At 41.0% G+C, this 21,580-nt stretch overlaps 2 protein-coding genes across 4 annotated transcripts; one reads left to right on the top strand and one right to left on the bottom strand.

The window, feature by feature from the left end:
- Positions 1–1,881: 1,881 nt before the first annotated feature.
- On the bottom strand, positions 1,882–4,762 carry LOC148342305 (uncharacterized). 3 transcript variants are annotated; one of them, XM_088288218.1, is made up of 3 exons: positions 4,700–4,762; positions 3,248–4,095; positions 1,882–2,660 (listed from the first exon to the last, which is right to left on the bottom strand). In XM_088288218.1, the coding sequence occupies exons 2-3, from the start codon at positions 4,076–4,078 to the stop codon at positions 2,328–2,330; spliced, it is 1,164 nt and encodes a 387-aa protein (XP_088144344.1). In that variant the 5' UTR covers positions 4,079–4,095; positions 4,700–4,762; the 3' UTR covers positions 1,882–2,327. The 3 variants fall into 3 exon arrangements, with proteins under 3 accessions (XP_088144344.1, XP_088144342.1, XP_088144343.1); XM_088288216.1 differs by having other exon boundaries at positions 4,367–4,756; XM_088288217.1 differs by having other exon boundaries at positions 3,248–4,756.
- A 2,829-nt stretch (positions 4,763–7,591) lies between these two features.
- LOC148342304 (uncharacterized) lies at positions 7,592–10,636 on the top strand. The gene is made up of 2 exons (XM_088288129.1): positions 7,592–7,601; positions 8,899–10,636. Exons 1-2 carry the CDS (start codon positions 7,592–7,594, stop codon positions 10,419–10,421), a joined length of 1,533 nt encoding a protein of 510 aa, XP_088144255.1. The 3' UTR covers positions 10,422–10,636.
- Positions 10,637–21,580: the final 10,944 nt, after the last annotated feature.

The following is a 21,580-nucleotide window of genomic DNA, read 5'->3' as shown; positions in this document are numbered from 1 at the left end:
TTTATTTTACAAAACCATAAATCAGCAACAGTTAATTTGGGTAGAACCATCAAGCAAATTACAAAATATATGTACAGTATATATCAAATGAATTTCAACAATTCTCTGTACATTTCCCATGTATATACATGTATATACATGTATATACATGTATGTGTGTATGTATGTGTGTATGTATAAATATATATATGGATATATATATGTATGTATGTATGTATGTATATATATATATATGGATATATATATGTATGTATATGGATATATATATGTATATATGTATGTATGTATATGGATATATATATGTATGTATGTATATGGATATATATATGCATGTATGTATATGGATATATATATGTATATATGTATGTATGTATATGGATATATATATGTATGTGTGTGTGTGTGTGTGTATATATGCCAAAAGAAATGTGCCCTCAGCTGACTTTGAAACACGGGGGGGCAAAATTTTTGATTTGTGGGCCACAATGGGTTCTCTTGACAGAGGGGCCGGACCAGCAACACTTGGATGGAGTGTTTTGGTAACCTCACTTTATCTAAGAAAGAAAATACATATCGTATATAGAGAAAATATATGCTCTAATTTTAAATGAAAATGAACGAAAACATTGCAACAAAATATCTGTCTTAGGGTGTGTCTCCTAGTGGGGACACTTATCAGAATTACGGGGAAAATAAAACATGAACAAGGTTTATTTATTTAATTTTTTCAACTTCGGCGGGCCTGATGTAAACGTTTAATAAATACACAGCTATTGAAGGCAATGATTAGAGAGCCTTCATTTGAGGTGACAGACACGAGTGTTCTAGTATAGAGTTGGTGGTGGTATGTGGTTCTAAACTAATATTTTATTTTTGTTTTCCAAAGGTGCAGATCTTTTAGTGGCTGAGAAGATCCATGTGCGATTCTTTGAGGCTGAGAACCTATTTACACGAAGACCAATGTCCCATACATGTGGCTGTGTTCTGGAGGTGGCCAACAACTATGGGTCGTACCCTGAGTTGTCTGAGGAATTTGGGAATGTACTTGATGCCAACATGTGGGTGATGGACATAATTTAGTGTCTGTTCTGCAAAATCTATTCCCATATACTCTTAGAGGGTTTGGCGGCTGTTTTGTCTGGAATTTGTTCAGAATGGTATTTTATAATGTAGTTGCATGGTCTGATTCATGGGGGCCAGATTTACTGTTTTATGCCGGTATTTCATACTCTTGGACTGCAAGTCGAGTTGTTTATATTTACTGACTATTGAGTGAGTCATTGTTTGCATAGTTGATTCTTTGCTAAATTAGGAAGCAATTTTGTTGTGGTAAGACACAATTTTGTTGACTATGGTTGTTATGCAACAGCTTTAAGACGTGTGTTTTTTTTTTTGGTTTTTATAAAATTGCTCCACTGCTTGTATTGCAAGCAGATAGTTGTGTCGCTGGGGTCGACTACGATGTCTTGTTTTACAGAAATTTTATAAAAATTAAATGTGGAACTGCTCCTATCTGAATTTTTTTCTCAGTTAAGACAGTGACATTCACTCAGCTCTCAGACAGACTGTATGTAGGAAACATTATTTGCTGAATTGAGTACCCAAATCTCAAGTCTACAGTTATCAAGTTGTCACCTTGTTGCTGTCTGATTTGACAGTGTGCATTTGTGTGAATTTGACCACTTCGCTTCACATAAATAGTTTCCACAAATACATTTAAGGATTGAATAGCAGTTTCAACTCAAGATACTTTGGCGACCTGAAAATGTAGAAGACAATCAATTTTACTTTTAGAATTTATTTGAATCACACACATGTATTTTAGCGAGCTTCAATGTGGCTTTTTAAATACCAATCAAAGATCTTTACATGTTGGCTCAATGCATGTCAATATGCGGAGGAGTTTGCAGCAATTTATTTATTTTACAAAACCATAAATCAGCAACAGTTAATTTGGGTAGAACCATCAAGCAAATTACAAAATATATGTACAGTATATATCAAATGAATTTCAACAATTCTCTGTACATTTCCCATGTATGTACAAGAATGGGTGCACACACAGTCACAATAAGTGTACAAAAAAAAATTCTAAGTAAAATTACACATGTTGTAAAACACTTGATAAAATCCATAATGAGCAGAATGCTTCAAACTTAAAACAATTTGTCATTTAGTTATGTGAGGGCTCCATATAAACAGCAGTTGAGGTGTGGCGAGGGGGCACACACACCATTAGGGGGTAAGACAGGGCACATTGATTAATGGTGTGATACGTTATGGATTGTAAAAGAACTTTGAAGCCTTTTACACCTGGACTGCATCCATTAAAGACCTAAGAGTGTTATTAGCTCCTCTCTCAAGTTGACGTAGTTGTCCGTAGCGATATATCCATCCACTGGGACTTGGAGGTTGTTCTGTGACATTATGTGTGTACACAGAGTGAACACATCAGCATCACAAGCAACATCATTGCGGTGGATGCAGTCACCTTCACACCTCAAAAAATCCTCCTCAGTCACTTGGCACAAAAAGTCCTCTGTGCCATACAGCTCCGGGACCAAGAACATGACATCAGGCCGACCATGAGGGACACGCTCATTCTTGGATGGACGAATCAGATGGCTGTTCCACACCTCCTTGACTGCATCCAACTCATCCTGCAGGTGATACAAAAACAATTTACATAAATGTTTTAAGAAACATATTAACTGGAAATATAAACTTTTTCGAAGACTAATCTCAGCTCATTGTGCAAACACAGATGCATTCACGTGGAAGTCACCAAAATATGAAAGTGGCATGGTGAAAGTGAAGGAAAATACTGGCATTAAGTAGTTCAAATATTATCTGATCATCCATCCATTCACTGAGGTCAAATTTATCTGTAGCGTACTTCTGTGTCTGTGTCTATATGGAGGTAGAATTAAAACAAAGTATGGTAACCATAACTGAAAAAATGCATGTTACAGTAAGGTTTGGTATGTTTGCAGTTACCACTGACCATTGGGTCCTCAACTTTTTACCAAGGTAGGCAAAACGAATGCACTGCAGTGTGAAAGCAAGGTGGACATAAATCATCTACAATGTCACGGAAAATGTCTGGATTTTTTTTTTTTTGTAAGGTTCTGAAAACTTTAAAAGCAAAGTTGTATTCATGAGAAGAAAATATAAAAATGCATTTATAACTTGACCATGATATGGCAAAAATTATTCAATAAAGTGCTTGTGAAGTGTTACTACTTGCCTGTATTAAACCAAGAAAGCAAAATAACATGAGGTTCTTGTCCAAGAAGTCACCATCAAAATGTCCTTCATCTTTAAGTCTGTGGAAGAGGTCCAGCCAGAATTCCACACACTCTCGACGGAGAAAGCCCCACCAACTCTCTATTCTTTGATTTGATGTGCTTCTTCCAACAACAAAGCTTTTGCCACCAGCATGCACATCAGTGTGGGTCCGACGAAGTAATCGCTGCATATCACGGATGGAACTGTTTTCTGTCCCCATGTCTGTTCTCACGATGCGCGCACATCCACCTAATTCATTAATAGTTTCAAGAAAGTAGCCACTGATGACTTTTGGATTACTGCTTGTGTGGTAAGCATTCAGCCACAGAATTCGCCTTGAAAATCCATCGATGGCTCCATTGATGCAAATGCCAAATGGCTTTAATTTGTCGTATGAGTCGACATGCCATACAAAATTTGGACCCTTGGCAAAGTATGCTCGCCTGTGCAGTCTTCTTCTCCTTCTAAATGTCGTGCCCTCCGGGTCCATTGCGGAAAGGAGCAGCCGTACATCTTCCTTTCGTACATGCAGTCCTCTGTCTTTACATTTGGTGTACATCCACCGGTAGCCATGCAACGCTCCAGAGCCCTGTAGCTCCTCTCTGATGAATTCCACAACTGTCTCTGGGTGGTCATAATGGATTCGGCGGAACAATCCATGCTTCTTAAGAATTCGTTTGAGGGACCTCAAACTCAGAACAATCCTGTGTTTGGAGCCCAGCACACATAGTATGTGTTTGTAGCTCAGGCCCAAATGAAAATAGAACTCTATGAGCTGAAGTTGGTCCATGATCTCATGCGTGCATTCTGTAGGTGGAGCAAAATAGAATTATGTTTTGATTTCTGATTACATCGTGGAATAGATAGAATATGTGATCAAATTATTAATTAAAATATTAATTACATTTAAATATGTTTACATACGTTAAAAACAATAGTTGTAATATCATATTAACATAAACCTCATGGCGTGGCAGCTATTAAAGCAATACTTTTAGCTAGGAAAAACACGGGAGAAAACGGCAGTAACCACAAACTATTATCATTACACAAAAATAACCGCAGAAAAGGTACTTACAGTGTTTGAAACCCCAAAGACGTAATTGTATCCTCTTGTAATGCGACCGAGTGAGTGTCTCCTTCTCCAGCGAGGACTGGATGATTGCTTGCGCCGGGCGATTGCTTAAAAACGCAGCGAATGTTCAAAACATGACGCACGAAAAATGAAAAGAAACGCGCTGGCTAATTGTAGCCGTTCGCTGCTAAAACTGCTATATGAACTAGGAACTAGAGCAATATTACCATCATATAATATGAGGGAACGAAAGTGAAAGTAAATCACACCATGCCGATTCGACAGAACACTACACTACACTCTAATACTATCAATAAAAAAACAAATTGAATTTACCTCGACGTGTATACGACGGACCGTGAGCTCATTTGCTGAATTGTGGGTACTGCTCTATCAAGCAACACCCACAAACGTTTGACGTCATGGCATGGGCGTGAACGCTAGCTCATTAGCTAAACTGTGGGTACAGATTAGCTAAACTGTGGGTACAGTTTAGTAAACTGTGGGTACAGATTAGCTAAACTGTGGGTACAGTTTAGTAAACTGTGGGTACAGATTAGTAAACTGTGGGTACAGATTAGTAAACTGTGGGTACAGTTTAGTAAACTGTGGGTACAGATTAGCAAAAAATATTTTTTTCTCATACTGTGGCACCAGAGGGGCTCCGTACGAGTGAAACACAGCATTGTTGCAAGTTCGGGAGGAGAAACTTAAACGTCTCACTGCTGGAGCAGCAGCGGCTTCTCGAGGCAAAGGCGGAAGTGACGTCAGATCTTACGCGTCAATGTGGCGTTATTTTAGTTTTTTTTTTTTTTTATCAACCGAAATAAAATATTATATAGAATATATATTGAAATATAACAGCCAGGGGTAAAAACATACACAGAGGCAAAGAAATATATTTGAAAAATACGTGCTGAAAGCATGACGTCATAAGCAAGCGCGCAGCTTCCGAAGGACCTCGACCACATCCACCGACCCGTCCACACCGGAACAAAAACCGTCCACCGCTAAATTCTTCTGATTTAGTGTGGAACTGACTGTAAATTTCTCACAGAATGTCCAGTGCTACTCTAAAGGACTACGACATAATTAATTAAGTCTTTGTGTCCCGATAACTCATCTTCGCGCGTTGATGCTTTTCGGCGTAGTTACCTTAGCTTGTTAGCTTGCTAGCCGCTAACGAAAAGAGGCACATGACTCATCGCCAAGCAGAGATCAAGTGCGGATTTTTTGGAATTATCATTTGAAAATGTGTGCTAGAACGACACCCAAGTACAAAGAGGAACTTTGTGGAATAAAAGAAGAGAACGAGCAACATTTTCAACTGCTGGGCGAAGTTAACAAGCAGCCTCCTGTTGTGCTACACAAAGCAGGTTTGTACCCGTCTTACTCTCATTTGCTTTGGAAAGAACGACTTTCTATCGTTAAAAATATACATAACAACATTAAGTTTTTGGGGGAAATCGTTCACGGTTATTGCCGTTTTATTTTTAAATATTGCCTTTTACTTGCCGGTTTGCTGAACAATTGTTTATGCCAAATGAAATCAGTGCAGAAAATAAATGCCAAAGAATAACCATTAGTGGGGGGTCAACTCCGTGTTTTTTTTCCCAGTTTAAAATTTGAACTGATTATTTAACATTTTACTTATTCAGGTTTTTAAATGTTGTTAAAGAAATTAAGTTTGTCACGTCATCATGTTTCAAAACTATGCTGACAGATGTAGTGTACTTTTATATCCACTGTTGGAGTTGAGCCACCGAGAAAATGAGAAACATTTTGTAAATGAATCTTAAATGCCAAAGTTACTCCAATGCGTGATCGTTTTTTGTACTCAAGAAGAAAAGGGTCAAATAAAGACTCAACAACAACTGAATAGAGTTTCTTCAATTTCTGGCGTTCAGGAAATAGTATCTGGGCGGCTTTGTCTTAATCTGACGAGAAACTGTACTCAAGACGAGTACTATCGAAAAATGGCGCGCTGATCTCAGCCCAGCCTCACATTTTATAGGAGGCTTTTTATGTCAAGGGTCATGTAGGTTGAATCGGTCGTCCTTGCTCCTTCCCCCGGCCCGGCCCACGTTCCAGGTCCAAGGCTGACCTTCTCAGGCAGAAGGCAGTCTCTCCGTCTCTCCTGCTCACATTCCCCTGTAATCTCGTCAGTGTACAGATTGTGTGGTGTATGTTTTCCCAGATCAGATTATATTTTTGGGTCTTCTTGATTAGAAATTAGAAATTAGAAATCCCTTTATTGTCATTGTACTCAAGTGTGCAACGAGATTAGAGATAGCATCCCTGTGACGTCCTCCCCCAACTTGATATGTTTGTATCTTCTATGGCCTATGTGGAGAATGTGTTTTATTGTATTTGTCCATGAAGTGCTATCTGGGGTGTCATCAGTTTGACCTGAGCAGACTGAATCTGTTTGTTCTGAATGAGAGTGTGGGTCATGAAAATACTGTGTTAGGGCTGTGCGATAAACCGAAAATTTACCGTTACCGAAATTTATTAGAATGACCGGCATCATTTTGCCCATGTCGGTAAATTCGGTGTCTAAAAAAAAAAAGAAAAAGAAGTCTTTTCTGTCTGCGGCGATGCTCATACCCCTTTAAGACGGCTCCAGCGCGTGTAGTCACGTGACTCCTCCCTTCTGAACAAGAATGTAAACAAGACGCGTTCGTAGCTGGCGATTCAAATCCTGAAGCGGCTGACAACGGCTGCGGACGAAGTAACGTTAGTTGAAATTGTTCCTGTCGCGGTTGTCCCGAAAATAAAGTGGACATCTGTCATTTGGAAATGTTTTGGGTTCCATGAAGACGATGTTTAAGCAAAAAAACATGAACTACAAAGTGCATCGTAAGCACCTGAAACAGCGCGTCCAACCTTTTCTTTTTCACCACCCACAACACAACCATGCTGTTGACTTGGAGCTTGTGCTAAAAGTTCAAAGTGAGGAGCAAGGTTGGACAAGTAACAACAGCCCATAACGGAGGCGACACCATACGAGAGAACGTCTCAGAGGTGGACGCGATAGCCGAGCACATAGCTAAAGATAGAGCTCCTCTAGTTACAGTGGAGCGGACAGGATTTAAACGCCTCATGAAAGTAGCCGACAAGAGGTACGAAAATATTTGCCGCAAACAGCACTTCCGATATGGACAACATCGGGACGGGAGCGGAGACAAGCATTTTGCATCCACATCCGACTTGTGGTCTTGTCGCAATATGGATCCCTGTTTCAAGCTGGAAGTCACTGACCTGCTCTTTGGCTTACTATGGGCTTAAAAAGGGAGAACGTCACAACCCCCTTTTCCAACTACAAGCCGAGGAACATTTAGTTCCTGGTAATAAAGTTCCTGTGGCCCAGGTGGTTTGCATCTCCCCCGCAACTCAAAGTTCTTGATAATTTATGCAAATGGCAATTATGATGTATCAGAGGGAGGTCTTGTGTTACTTTGTTACTCATTACTGACACCCTTTGGCTGTTATGCATCATTGCAGGTACAAAATAATTCAGTGAACTCTTAAAATATTATGGTGTGTCTAATTTTAATACATATTGGATAACTTTAAAATATACAGTCATTATTCAAATATGTCAACATGAAAGTCAGAGTGAAAGCGTTGTTGCTTAATTTATGTGTAAGAACTTTTACTCTTCAAACGTAATTTTGTTTTAAAATTTATTTAGAAACAGAAATTTTATAAAAATAAAAGGGTAATGTCGGAACTTACTCGCAGGATAAATGTCATTTTGGGTAAAAAACCCCCCAAACGTAAATCATACAATAAATAGGGACTCTGATTCCAGGGCCCCTTTAATTCTTTTAGGGATCCAGATTATAATGGAAGCAAAAAGTACCCACGATGAAACTATCTATAAATGCAAAATGAAATACTTGAAAACATATTTCGCTTGAAGGATTCCTCTTATCAATGACATGATGTTGCGATGGCCCCCAGTGGTCTGCATCAATATGTTAGGGTCCCACAACAGGTGTTCCATCAGACGCACACAATAGCCTGTGTGTGCTAACTTCAGCTCGCTTCCAGAAACGTCTGTGACTATGTCAGGAATGTAATCGGCATTAGCCGCAACGTGCTTCCTTTTTAAATGCTCGTTTATCACTGTTGTGCTGCTAAAAGGAGGTTTACATCGTCGGACGTAATTTTGTGAAATGCCTCCATGGTCCGGTCCAAGTTGGGGTCGCACGCATTGCTCCGTGTGCAGCGGGTACAAGTCAAGGTAGCATGGTAGAAACAATATAAGACAAAGTCGCCGCATGAGCTTTGACTTGACCAAACCAAATTTGTCTTTTTGTGTCCTGCAGACGTCTGTGAAAACTATCTCTGTTCTGTGAAAGAGGAGCCAGACTGGACTCACATCAAAAAGGAGGAGGAGGAGGAGATTAACAAGTCACCACTGAACTTTGTCCCGATAAAGACTGAAGATGAAAACAAGGATGACAGTGAGGACAACAGAGGGGCGGAGCCTCCAAGCAGCAGCTCAAGTCATCACGTGACAACAGAAGGTGATGAAGACCACTGGGGACCATCACAAGCACATAATGAGGACACATTATCACGCTCTCCTGATGATGATGATGATGGGCAAGCCAAAGGTGAAAGGGCATGTCACACTGACTCATTAACTTCAAAGTTGTCTTTAAAACCGCACACAAAAACACACAGTGGAGAAAAAACATTTTCTTGCTCGGTTTGTGGCAAAAGCTTCCTGCATAAGTCAACGTTCACAATTCACACAAGAACACACAGTGGAGAGGAGCCTTTTTCATGCTCAGTTTGTGGCAAGCGTTTCTCTCAAAAGTCGCATTTAACCAGCCACACAAGAACACACAGTGGAGAAAAACCATTTTCCTGCTCAATTTGTGGAAAATGCTTCTCTCAAAAGTCACATTTAACAGAACACACAAGAACACACAGTGGAGAAAAACCTTTTTCCTGCTCAATTTGTGGAAAATGCTTCTCTCATAAGAAGAGTTTAACAGAACACACAAGAACGCACAGTGGAGAAAAACCTTTTTCCTGCTCAGTTTGTGGCAAAAGTTTCTTTCATAAGGCAAGTTTCACAAAACACACAACAGCACACAGTGGTGAAAAACCTTTTTCCTGCTCAGTTTGTGGCAAGAGTTTCTCTCAAAAGTCAAATTTAACAAAACATAGAAGAACACACACTGGAGAAAACCCTTTTTCCTGCTCAGTTTGTGGAAGATACTTCTCAACAAAGTCAAATTTACAAATCCACACAAGAACACACAGTGGAGAAAAAACATTTTCTTGCTCGGTTTGTGGCAAAAGCTTCCTGCATAAGTCAACGTTCACAATTCACACAAGAACACACAGTGGAGAGGAGCCTTTTTCATGCTCAGTTTGTGGCAAGCGTTTCTCTCAAAAGTCGCATTTAACCAGCCACACAAGAACACACAGTGGAGAAAAACCATTTTCCTGCTCAATTTGTGGAAAATGCTTCTCTCAAAAGTCACATTTAACAGAACACACAAGAACACACAGTGGAGAAAAAACTTTTTCCTGCTCAATTTGTGGAAAATGCTTCTCTCATAAGAAGAGTTTAACAGAACACACAAGAACGCACAGTGGAGAAAAACCTTTTTCCTGCTCAGTTTGTGGCAAAAGTTTCTTTCATAAGGCAAGTTTCACAAAACACACAACAGCACACAGTGGTGAAAAACCTTTTTCCTGCTCAGTTTGTGGCAAGAGTTTCTCTCAAAAGTCAAATTTAACAAAACATGGAAGAACACACACTGGAGAAAAACCTTTTTCCTGCTCAGTTTGTGGAAGATACTTCTCAACAAAGTCAAATTTACAAATCCACACAAGAACACACAGTGGTGAAAAACCTTTTTCCTGCTCAGTTTGTGGCAAGAGTTTCTCTCGAAGGTCTCATTTACGAAGCCACACAAGAACACACAGTGGAGACAAGCCATTCAGTTGCAGCGTTTGTGCTAAAGAATTCTTCACTAAACATGGTGCGGAGAGTCACAATTGTGCTGGTGAGAAAAGCAGCGATCCTTGAAGCTTAAAAAAAATACAACAAAAAACTGAAGGAACTGACTCTTTGTGGTAAGATGTAAATGTGATTTTGAATGAAATATGATAAATTAAATTTTGCAAAGCCCTTTTATTGACACTAAGCCAATGTGATCATTGCCAGAAGAACCATTGTGTCTGAGTGACGATGATTTGTTTTGGTGTTTACATCAAACATGTAAATAAAATAAATTGCCATTGCCTGGAACAACATTTTTTAACATTATGTTTTTCAGTTGTCTTTTTAATCGTACCTAATGGAAAAGGTGTGAGAAGAAACGGTGCTGATGATATCGGTGCCTTCCACAATCATAAATAAAATCACTTGTTCCACTTGCTCAACTGGCCTTCATTACGCTGTGTGAAAAGGTGAAAAACTGAACTTGAAGTTGAACTATAAAAAGAACCAGTAAGAGAAACGCAAGCAGTCTCAGTTTCTCTCAAAGGTTTTGGAATGTCAGGAGTTGGCAACTTGATGGCGACTGGAGTCAGCGCTGGTTTTCTCGCTGTGTTTGGCTGGCTCGTATATGTATGGTCCATTGAACAAAACTCAAACTCTTCAAATATCCCCTCACATACATTCAATATTTCGCTTTCTGAATAAATTTTTGACTGGCAAAATACACTTTCTAGGTTGAGCTCTATCAATCGTTTGGGGTTTGTTGCGAAGCAGAATCTCACTTCGGAAAAAAACTATCATTTTGTCAAATATACCAATTTTTTTTTTTCATGCTGTATTATATTTTTTATACATTGGATTATTTATATATTGAAATAGGAAAATATTAAAATTTTAAATTGGAAACCACATACAGACTTAATTCAATTAATAATAAATATAGAAACATTTCATAAATATTGAACTAATTGAGAAGAGTCCTGATCTTGAAATAAATATTGAATTATAAAAAATACTTAAAAAATTAATTCAATAACCCGACCCGGGATGAGCGGCAGAAAATGGCTGGATGGATGGAATAATTTAAATTGCACACATATTCAAAAGAACAAATATGTTAAGAAATATTCAAGTGTGAAATAAAAAGGTTTAAATTGTTGAGAATTTTACATACTAAAATAATTGAATAAATATTGTAGTATTACATAAGCAAGCTTAAATATACATTGAAATATATATTTTTTAAAAAGTAGTGTATTTTTAAATGGCCTAATATAGATATAGGAAATAATTCTCTTTATGAAACTATGAAGGGACTGGAGCTCACAGAAGTGACAAGTCTTGGTTCTGAAGTTCCGATGTAACCAGATACTGCCCTGAGAGAAAATAGGCCTGAGCATTGTTTATGGTGGGGGCAATTCTCTCGCCAGGTCAGTGACCTTCCAGGGTATGAGAGTAATTTAAGGTGGTCACGAGTAGACTGGTCGGATCAACGGGGAGACGCATCTGCTCTCCCTCTGGGGGACTTTTGGAGGGAAATCCCGAAGACTAGCGGGATGGGAATGCATATGCAACAAGGGAAAATTAGATATTCATGTCCGATTTGGGCATTCCCTATAAGAAGGGAATGTCTGAGAGGGGGCTCGCACGTTTTTGGGGAGACTTCTTTTGACATCAGCATGTGACGAGAATAAAATCTTTTTCGAACCAGTTCTTTTCCATCACCAATCCAGCCTGGCTCGGCTGCCTCTCCGGAAGGCAGCAAGGACCCACACTTCAAAGACAAAATATACGACATATTGAAAGAAAAATAATACTCAAATATTGAAATAAGTAGAATTGAATGAATAAACAACAAAGAAATAAATACCTCCTGGAAAATATCATTATTTTCAACATTTGTCAAAATTTTTCTTTCTTGCACATTCTTAATCGTATTTTTTAATTTTTTTTACTTTTACTTTTGAAGTTACTTCAGTGCATTTCACACCTGTGCCTTCAAAGAAGTCCTGCTTCGTCCTACTTGAATGAATCCACATCAAAATACCATAATTTATGACACCACGGCTGGACAAATAATATCCAGAAACACACTCCCGCACCACTGAGTGAGTGTTGGACGATATAGGTTCTCTTGAAAGGTCCGACTTGAAAATGTCCTTGCAAGTGGATCTGAAATTAAATCCACACTTTTCCCTCCTTCGGCCATTGTGGTTTAAAAAAAAGCAAGAATATATTTTAGATTTTCGAACGGCCGCCAATTACTACTTTCGAGTGTGTTGATTCAGCATAGCGCCGCCCCCTCACGAGTGAGTATCCAATCACAAAACGCGTTCATCACCCTCAGCATAAGGCCAGCGAAAAGGCTCACTGTAACCAACTCGTGATCTGATTGGCTATCGCAACCGTCTAACAAATATGAAAGCTCATTGACTTTGACAGAAGAGATGCTCGCACAATTGCATCTTAAGGCCTCGGAACGCATAATGCGCGCTCCTGGTTTTGTGAAACCTGCCCAGCAACACGAGCTAGCGGAATTCCGATTGGATTCAAAACCCTCACCTAAAAATACAACGCTCAGCTATAATATGACACCAATGCGACGATTATGATTTTTTTTTTTTGTTGATTATGTTTGGCCAGCAGAGGACCCAACACTGAGTTACTTCCTAGCCTAAATTAAACTTTACTTTCATCAATAGAGTTAAAGTTATGCTTTATTGTAGGCGTTATGTAATTAATAGTGAAGGATTATATTACGATTGCTGGCATTATTTTAAACACTTACGGGACAAAAGTTCAATTATTTAATTTAGCAGGTTCAGATTTACTGAATATATTCAACGTTGATAAACAAAAAGCATTTTTCAAATGAAAGTAGAAGTGCAGTGCATAGATAAGATTGACTGGGATTGTAGTCATGGTGTTTACTGATGTATTCATATGCTAAATTTATATGACTTCGTTTAAATGTAAGACCTCAAACTTGCACACACAGTATTTTCATGACCCACACTCTCATTCAGAACAAACAGATTCAGTCTGCTCAGGTCAAACTGATGACAAACCAGATCGCACTTCATGGACAAATACGACAAAACACATTCTCCACATAGACCATAGAAGATACAAACATATAAAGTTGGGCCGGGGAGGACGTCACAGGGACGCTATCAAGAACACCAAAAATACATAATTTGAACTGTGAAAACTTACACCACACAATCTGTACACTGACGAGATTACAGGGGAAGGAGAGACCGAGAGACTGCCGCCTGCCTGAGAAGGTCAGCCTTGGACGTGGACCGGGGGAAGGAGCAAGGACGACCGATTCAACCTACATGACCCTTGACATAGGAAACCTCCTATAAAATGTCAGGCTGGGCTGAGATCAGCGCGACATTTTTCGATTGTGCTCGTCTGAGTACAGTTTCTCGTCAGATTAAGAAAAAGCCGCCCAGATATCTGTATTTGTACTATTTCCTGAACTCCAGAAATCGAAGAAACTTAAATATCGGAACTCTAATCAGTTGTTGTTGAGTCTTTATTTGACCCTTTTCTTCTTGAGTACAAAAAAAACGAACACGCATTGGAGTAAGTTTGGATTTTCAGGTTCATTTTCGAAATATTTCTCGTTTTCTCTGTGGCTCAACTCCAACATTTTTGGTGACCCCGACGTGATTTTCTCAAAAAGGGAGTCCTTGTGGCTTGTACTTCACACTCTACAATATTCCAGGCCTGGACAATCAGAACAAAGGTAGGGGAGAGCCTGTTTATTCAAAGTCTCCTGATTTGTTATATTGTAGAGTGGAAAGACGTGGCCGATTATTAGACCGTTAAATTTTGTCAGTGTTTCTGGATATATTGTTTCTGGACTTCAGGAATGCTTTGTATAGAATGTAGATTGCGCATGGATTACTAGTAATATTGGAAGCGTACGCAGGTGAAATAAGTAGGGGGCTACTGTTGTCGGCCGGCAACAGAAATTAGCACCCGGAGTCAAAAAGGGGGACTCCTGCTCTGGCAGTCGAAGAAGGGGATGCACAGCTGACTAGCAGAACGTGTGCACGGCGATCCCAATAAAGTGACGCTCAGTATAGTTAGTATAGTATAGTATATAAGTGGCCTGAGGCTGGGAAAGATTTAAACTTTCGGACCGCCATTATCTGTCGCTGCAGAGGCATACGGTGGAGGGAAGTGCACAGCTGACGATCTGATGGTCGCACTGCAACCTCAATAAAGAGTGTGCAGTCACGGTAAAAGAGCGCGCAGTCACGGTATACGTGGTTGACCGAGGCGTGGAGCGTTCCGGTTGCTGGAATATAGAATAGATTTTAAGGTGTTCTGATATTGTTGACAGTTTCTTGCTTTCGCGGTGTTCCAATGTGGTTCACTTGCTCTGTTTTGTGTTTGTGCTGTTGTCTGTGTGTTAATTGTGACGTTGTTGTGTAATTGTCTAACTGCCTATACGTCGTGTGTGTCCCGTGGCAATTTGTGGCCCTTGCTGTGCTGTGTTCTACTGGGTTGTTGTGTCTCATGTTTATGACTCCCGGGTCTATGTCTTATGATGCTCAATTGGTTTAATGTTAGGGGGTGTGTGAGAAAGTAGAGTGTTAATGTCTGGTGAGTGATGATAAAAAGGAGAGAGTGGGGTTTGCGTCCCACACCCACAACAAAACATGCTTAAAGTAACGTGTGGTGCTTACAATATATCGTGTGAAAGTTCAAGTGTGAGTGAATGCAACCCTGAAGCAGAACAGGGGGAAACCTAACGGCGATAAAATAAAACTGCCTGATTGGTTTGAGTGAATAAATAATGAAGTTGTGGATATTTTGGTAGTACAGAGAGGAGAATCCAAAACACGGAAAAATCTGTGATAGGATGGACCTTGCTCCGGTGAGAGTTCCACACTGCTTGAGTCGTAGTTGATTAAAAATGGGGAAATGGTGGGAGTGTAAAATTATGATTGGTATAAAAATTTCAGGGGATGATTAGCAATTAAGGAGAGGATTGGCGATGAAATTACTTGAGATAAAAAGTATATGAAACCGAAACACAAAGGCTTCATTGAGCATGTGTCTCGCGGATGTACGAAATGTGACTATTGGGAACTCTGAGTTGATGAGGAAATTGAAAGAAAAAAGTCAAAGCGAGCAGGGTGAAGAGTGTGGGGAGAGATACGTGGGGAAAGTGGTGGGAGCAGTTGGATGAGCAGGGGGAGTTGCAGATATGAGGTTGGAAAGATGGGGGTCGAGTGGCCGATGGACGGTAGCTGTTTGTGAGGGTTGGAGATGGGGAGGCGTGGCTGGGGTGCGGACAAGATATATCAGATATATAATCATACCCAATACCGACAAAGTGCAACGAAAGACGCTGGTGGAAAAACTGACACCAGGGGAATAACGACGGGAACGAAAAACGCTTGCAAAAGGGAAGGAACAAAATGAACAAAAATCGCTTACCGCAGAAGGGCAAGGAAAACCAATTGAGCTCAACCGAGAAGATCAATAAATGAAAACGGAAACACAAACAATGAACGGGAACAAGGTACACGGAATACAATAACAAGGTGTCTAGAATTCACAACTTGGGACATGAGCATGAGCAAGATGAATATTCCGACGCTGAGTAGTCAGCGTGGAGTGTTTAAATAGTGCAGTAATCAATGACTTGACGAGTGACAGGTGTGTGGCTGGTGGGCGCGTCTCTCCAGCCATGACGACATGAACAGGAACAAGCGCTGGAAGGAAACGCCCCCACTCCAGCTGGGCAAACACAAAACAAAAACATGACAGGATAAGACGGACCATGACACAAAAGGATTAGGTTTTTGGGATAGGTTTGAATTGAAACATTTTATGATCATGTTTAAAGAAAATCTTTAGAACAGGAGATGTCTAGCAATTGATGAGAGGTTTGCCAAGTATAAAGTGTGATTAAATAGTTCGGCAGCTGATTTATTAACTGATGTGTATCAAATGTAACAAAGGTGGACGACAGATGTTTTATGACTATGCGACACCAGCCCTGACATGACAACTTTTAAGGGACAAGACAGCATTCCAGAAATACCAGACGAACATCCGCATCTATGAGCTGTTTGACGTCACAGGTGCAGGATCGTCAGCTGAGTCCAGGAGGAACAGGAGAAACGATTTCACGGAGACTGAATGGGAAAATCCACAAACGCACAGTGGTAAACTTTGGCATATGCTGGCTAAATTGAGGCTAAATTAGCGCCGAGGGAGGGGTCTCTGTGTGGAATTGGAAAGTATCTTTTTGGTAAATGAAAGTCTGACAGAAAAAGTGTTTGTATGTCTAAGTGGTTTGAGTGAATGTTTAAGGGACGGGCCTCAGGAAAGAAACCTGATTGAGGGCACCGGTAAGCCCGAACAGCACGTAGGATGCAATGGGCGGACAGGTCTGATCAACCTGAATCCCTATTGCACTCCCAAGTACTGATTTTCAAATTGTTATTGGAGACAGATTGGACTAATCAAATTCAAGCATCAAGGGAATGATTGATTGACGTTATTACACAAAATTTATGCAAAACTGAAAGTTTCAGAATGGAGGTAATTTACCCCTTCTCACTGGCAAGTGCCACTCCTCCAGTTCTCTCCACAGGTTTGAGGTGACATATGACGTGTGTGACCAGAAGGTCGGAGAACGCTTCAAATAGCGCCGCATCACGCCCATCCCGGAGTTTCTCCTCAACAAGGAGGGAGATATAAGATATTCTAAGTTAGGTTCCATGAAAACAGATTAAGATATAGTTGTTGCTTTAGCCTGCTCATGTGCTCCGCAGGTTTTATTAATATTCACATTGGGTGCGCGACTAGATAACACACACCCAGTCCAGGATAGAGCAGAATTTTGTTGTATTGTTAAGACTTTTCCAGAATATACGGCATTACAGCGGTGATACTTGAGGTTAATTTCAGTTAAGTTGGCGGTGGCGCTGTTTTTATGAAAATTACTCACTTAACGCAAGGGTAGGTTCTTCGTAGAGGGGATTACAGAGTTACATGCGGGACAAAATTTACTTGTCAGGAACTGTCCTTACTTGAGGCCGAGGCCAGACCTACAGACCAGCATGACGGTCACCGGCTGAATGGGGACACCTCAGGTGAGATTGGCCGTGCCGTGCATCAGATATTTCTGTGTCTTTCAGGTGGGGAGCGGAGGAGACAGGCCTGGTCTATGTGGCCAGGGCGAGATGTGAATGGAGTGAGACTTCCGGCATCCCATCCAATAATGTTGTCATTCCGCAGCTGTTCCAGTTGGCCGTCCTTAGGGCGTGTCCTTCCGGTTACGGACATCATGTGAAACAGTCCATCAATGAAAAAATGCTAATCAGTCTCAGGAGAACACATTTTTTTTACATCATTTTGCACGACATCAGAAAAGGAAAATGTGTGATTGGATTAAGGAGCGTTACTAAAAATTGTTGTACTTGCAAGTTCTGGTGGCCAAGAGGGCTAAAAATTATAAAAGAAAAAAAAGGGGTGGGGCAGCTAATGCATGCAGCTCCCATTGCACCTGCGCCTTCCGCTTCTGCTGCTCCTAGGCAAGGTTCGGGTGACGCGGCACCACAGCAGATTGGCTGTCCGTACCCGGCCGGTCAACGAGGTCGGGATTGCAGTAACAGAGGTAGGGGTGGTTATAGACGGGGGTTGTGAGTGGGGTGTGCTCTTGCACCGGAGTGTGGGGTCACTGGGTGATGAGCAGTCCATACCGAGCCACTTTCTGGAATGTGCCATCCTCTGGTCCGGTGCCATTCCTGTCGCCCAGAGCTCAACCAGCGCAGGGGGCGCCACCGTTACGCACTCTTGACACCAACCCGCTGGTACCCCATTCTATGACAGGGGGCCGCGGAGCTTTAGCGTTCGAGGACTGGCAGGTCCCTGCATTCAGGGGACGGTGGATGGACAAGTTTTCGATGGTGCTTGATACTGGGGTGAAATATTCCACGCGCTGTGAGCTCTTTCCGCATCTCCCAGTGAGTAACAACACGATCCTCCTCGTGGACTCTCGAGATTGCCTGAGTCACTGCCATTGGCTGAACGAACACTGGAATTCGAGTGGCATTTCCGGATGGGACTGAACTTGACTGTGCACATCCGTTGGGGGGAGCATATGTGGTGCTCTCCTCCATTCCAGTGGCTGAACTGAAACATCTGATGGCAGCTCTGAAACCTGGTTCTCCATCCTCCCGCGGTGGGTATGCCCTGTTCCTGATCCAACCTCCACCCATTCACCAATTGACCCAGTACATTGTACACTGTACATATGATCGCACACATGATTTGGTTTATCAAAATGCATTCATCCAAATTTAGTCAGGAGTTCATCTTGCATTAGGATTATATATGTGTTATGTCTACCGGCGTTGCCTCGCATGCGTGCCTTGTCCCTGAGCAGCAGAAATGGTATGAATTGTTTACTTTCGCCAAGCCACAAATCACATTGACTATTGATGCGCGTCTTCATACTAAAGATCTAGGCCCCATGGTAAAGCGGTGTGTAGAGGCGGTTGGCTGGGTTCAGACGTCTATTACATGTTGAATACTCCGCGTCACAAACAGGGTATCATACTTCAGCACCCACTACAAATTCTTCGGTTTTGGGAACGTGACTAAATTTCAAAATTTCACGAGACGGGTCACTCGGGAGAGGTAGCTTTGTGTGCGTCTCTGCCGGAGGGGTTGTGGACACGGGGCCCGACTGATTTTGGGCTCTGCTCCACAGCTCCCCCAATTGTTTTACTGTCTCTACACCCTCCCCCAGTTGACAGAATCAGAGTTGGCACAGCCTGGAGGTGGAGGGAGGCATTCGGGAGACAATAGGAGGTGAAGACTGCAGCGGTTCTTGGAGCTGTCTACGTCTTGGAGAGCACCTATTCTTCCCGTAAAAAATGGTTTAATTTGGTATCTGCGTAATTCTAGTTTGGGATTTTTATTTATTTATTTTTTATCATAAATGGTTACTATTTCATTTGGTTTGCTTTGAAGATTTGCCAAAAAACGGTCAAAATTGGAGCATTAGCTCATGGCTTTATTTATAATCTCTAGACAGTTAGATATTTGAACTCAGTGAACTACATTTTCTTTAATTCAGGAATAATTTGCCCATCTTGCAAAGCCAAATTCTAACATTGTGCCATATTAGCTGGATATCATTCGGACATTAATGCGAACCAACACTGCTGGATTGTGGTGATTATCGGCAAAACTAAATGTATACGTTGGAAAATTGTTTCTGGGGGCAATTCCTGTGAGGATGCCACTGTCTAAATTATATTCAAAAAAAGCTTTTACAACAGTCTGGGAATTGAAATAGATATAGATATAAAATTTGGTGGGTCTACGTTAATTACAATATCTTATTCAAGTGACAGATACAAGCTTCACAAACAAGTTTAAAAAGGTGATTGAGTGCAATTAATGACGGTAGTGTTGCGATTATTAAATTAAGAAATTTAATTGCGGGACGGCACTAGTTAATTTGTTACTTTTTGTTGTCTAGTATAACTTTGATTGGGATCGACCCCACTAGGGGGTGGGGTCATAGTATATTTCTTGCCGCATGCATTTTTTGTGGCCACAGGTTGCGTTTTCATTTTCATGGTAAGATATTTTTTCGGCGGGGATTGAAGGATTGTATTACGATTACTGGCATTATTTTAAACACATACGGGACAGAATGTCGATTATTAAAGTTAGCAGGTTCATATTCACTGAATATTTTAAACATTGATGAAACAAGAAGCATTTATCAAATGGAACTAGAAGCACGGGTCACAAGAATGACTGGGATTGTAGTCCTGTTTTCTGATTTATTAGATCATTCTCATGCTAAATTTATAGTACTCAGTTTAAATGTGTGAACTTTATTGAAATTCTCAGTAGTGAGAACAAATTTGCACACATAGCATTTCCATGACTTGCATTCACATTCACAGCACTTCATGGACAAAGACGACGAAGCACATTCTCCACATTGGCTGTAGAGATGCAAACATACCAAATTGGGCACTGGAGGTGTCACATAGACGCTATCGCAAAAAACACATTCCGAAAGACAGAACAATTGGAGATCGGAGCACACGCACAGACACAGACACACACAGACACTTACATACACACGCACACGTGCACACCGACAAGATTACAGAGCAATGACAGCTGGAGAGACGGAGAGACTGCCCGCCGGAGAAGGCCAGCCTTGGCGTGCCAGTCTTGGGGACCAGACGGGAATCAACTATCCAGACGATGACTAACCTGGGGAGGACCTTCCCTTGGACGTGGACCCGTGCCGTGGGAGGGAGCGAGAACGACCGATTCAACCTACATTACTCTTGACATAAAAAACTCCTATAAAAACTGAAGCTGGGCTGAAAGATGGCGCGCATTTTTTGACTGTGCTCGCCCGAGTGCAGTTTCTCGTGAGATTAAGAAAAAGCCACCCAGATATCTGTCTTTGTACTATTTCCTGAACTCCAGAAATGGAAGAAACTAAATATCGGAACTCTAATCAGTTGTTGAGTCTTTATTTGACCCTTTTCTTCTTGAGTACAAAAACCGAACACGCATTGGCGTAAGTTTGGCTTTTAAAAGTTGATTTACTAAATACTTCTCATTTCCACGGTGACTCAACTCCAACAATACTAAAGCTGTTGTTTTATGTTATTCATATAGATTTTTTGTTTAAAATCCCCCTGGCTCTTCTTTTTGTCTTTTCTATATTATGTACGTATTAATAACTGTGTTTGGTTTGTTCATGTTTATAAAGTTTTTTTTCCAAAAAACGTACTAGTAAATACTTATCATGTCACTGATGGTGTAGTGGTACACTCACCTGAGTTGTGTGCAGGCAACGTGGGTTCAGTTCCCTCTCAGTGACGGTGTCTATGTCTGCCCTGTGACTGGCTGGCGACCAGTTCAGGGTGTAGTGCGCCTTTCGCCCGTAGTCAGCTGGGATCGGCTCCAGCACTCTCCCGCGACCCTGTTCAGGATAAGTGGTGTGGATAATGACATGACATGACAAATATTTGTCATCTCATCAATATTTGCACAACAGAGTACTGAGCTTCGAGATCCTCTCTATAATAGTTCTCGAAATTATATTTCTTATCAATGTAGGTTAGTTAAGTGATATTTTATTGACAATCTAATCTCAATATACAAAGACAGAAAAAAAATTGGCGGTGGGGGGGGGCGAATCTTTTTCTTCTTGGTAGGGG

The sequence above is a fragment of the Idiotropiscis lumnitzeri genome, chromosome 2 (genome assembly GCF_059441095.1).
Source record: "Idiotropiscis lumnitzeri isolate Australia: NSW breed Sydney's pygmy pipehorse chromosome 2, RoL_Ilum_1.0, whole genome shotgun sequence".
Lineage (NCBI taxonomy): Eukaryota > Metazoa > Chordata > Actinopteri > Syngnathiformes > Syngnathidae > Idiotropiscis > Idiotropiscis lumnitzeri.
Note: the sequence above shows the minus strand (reverse complement) of the source record. Positions and strands in the feature narration are given on the sequence as shown.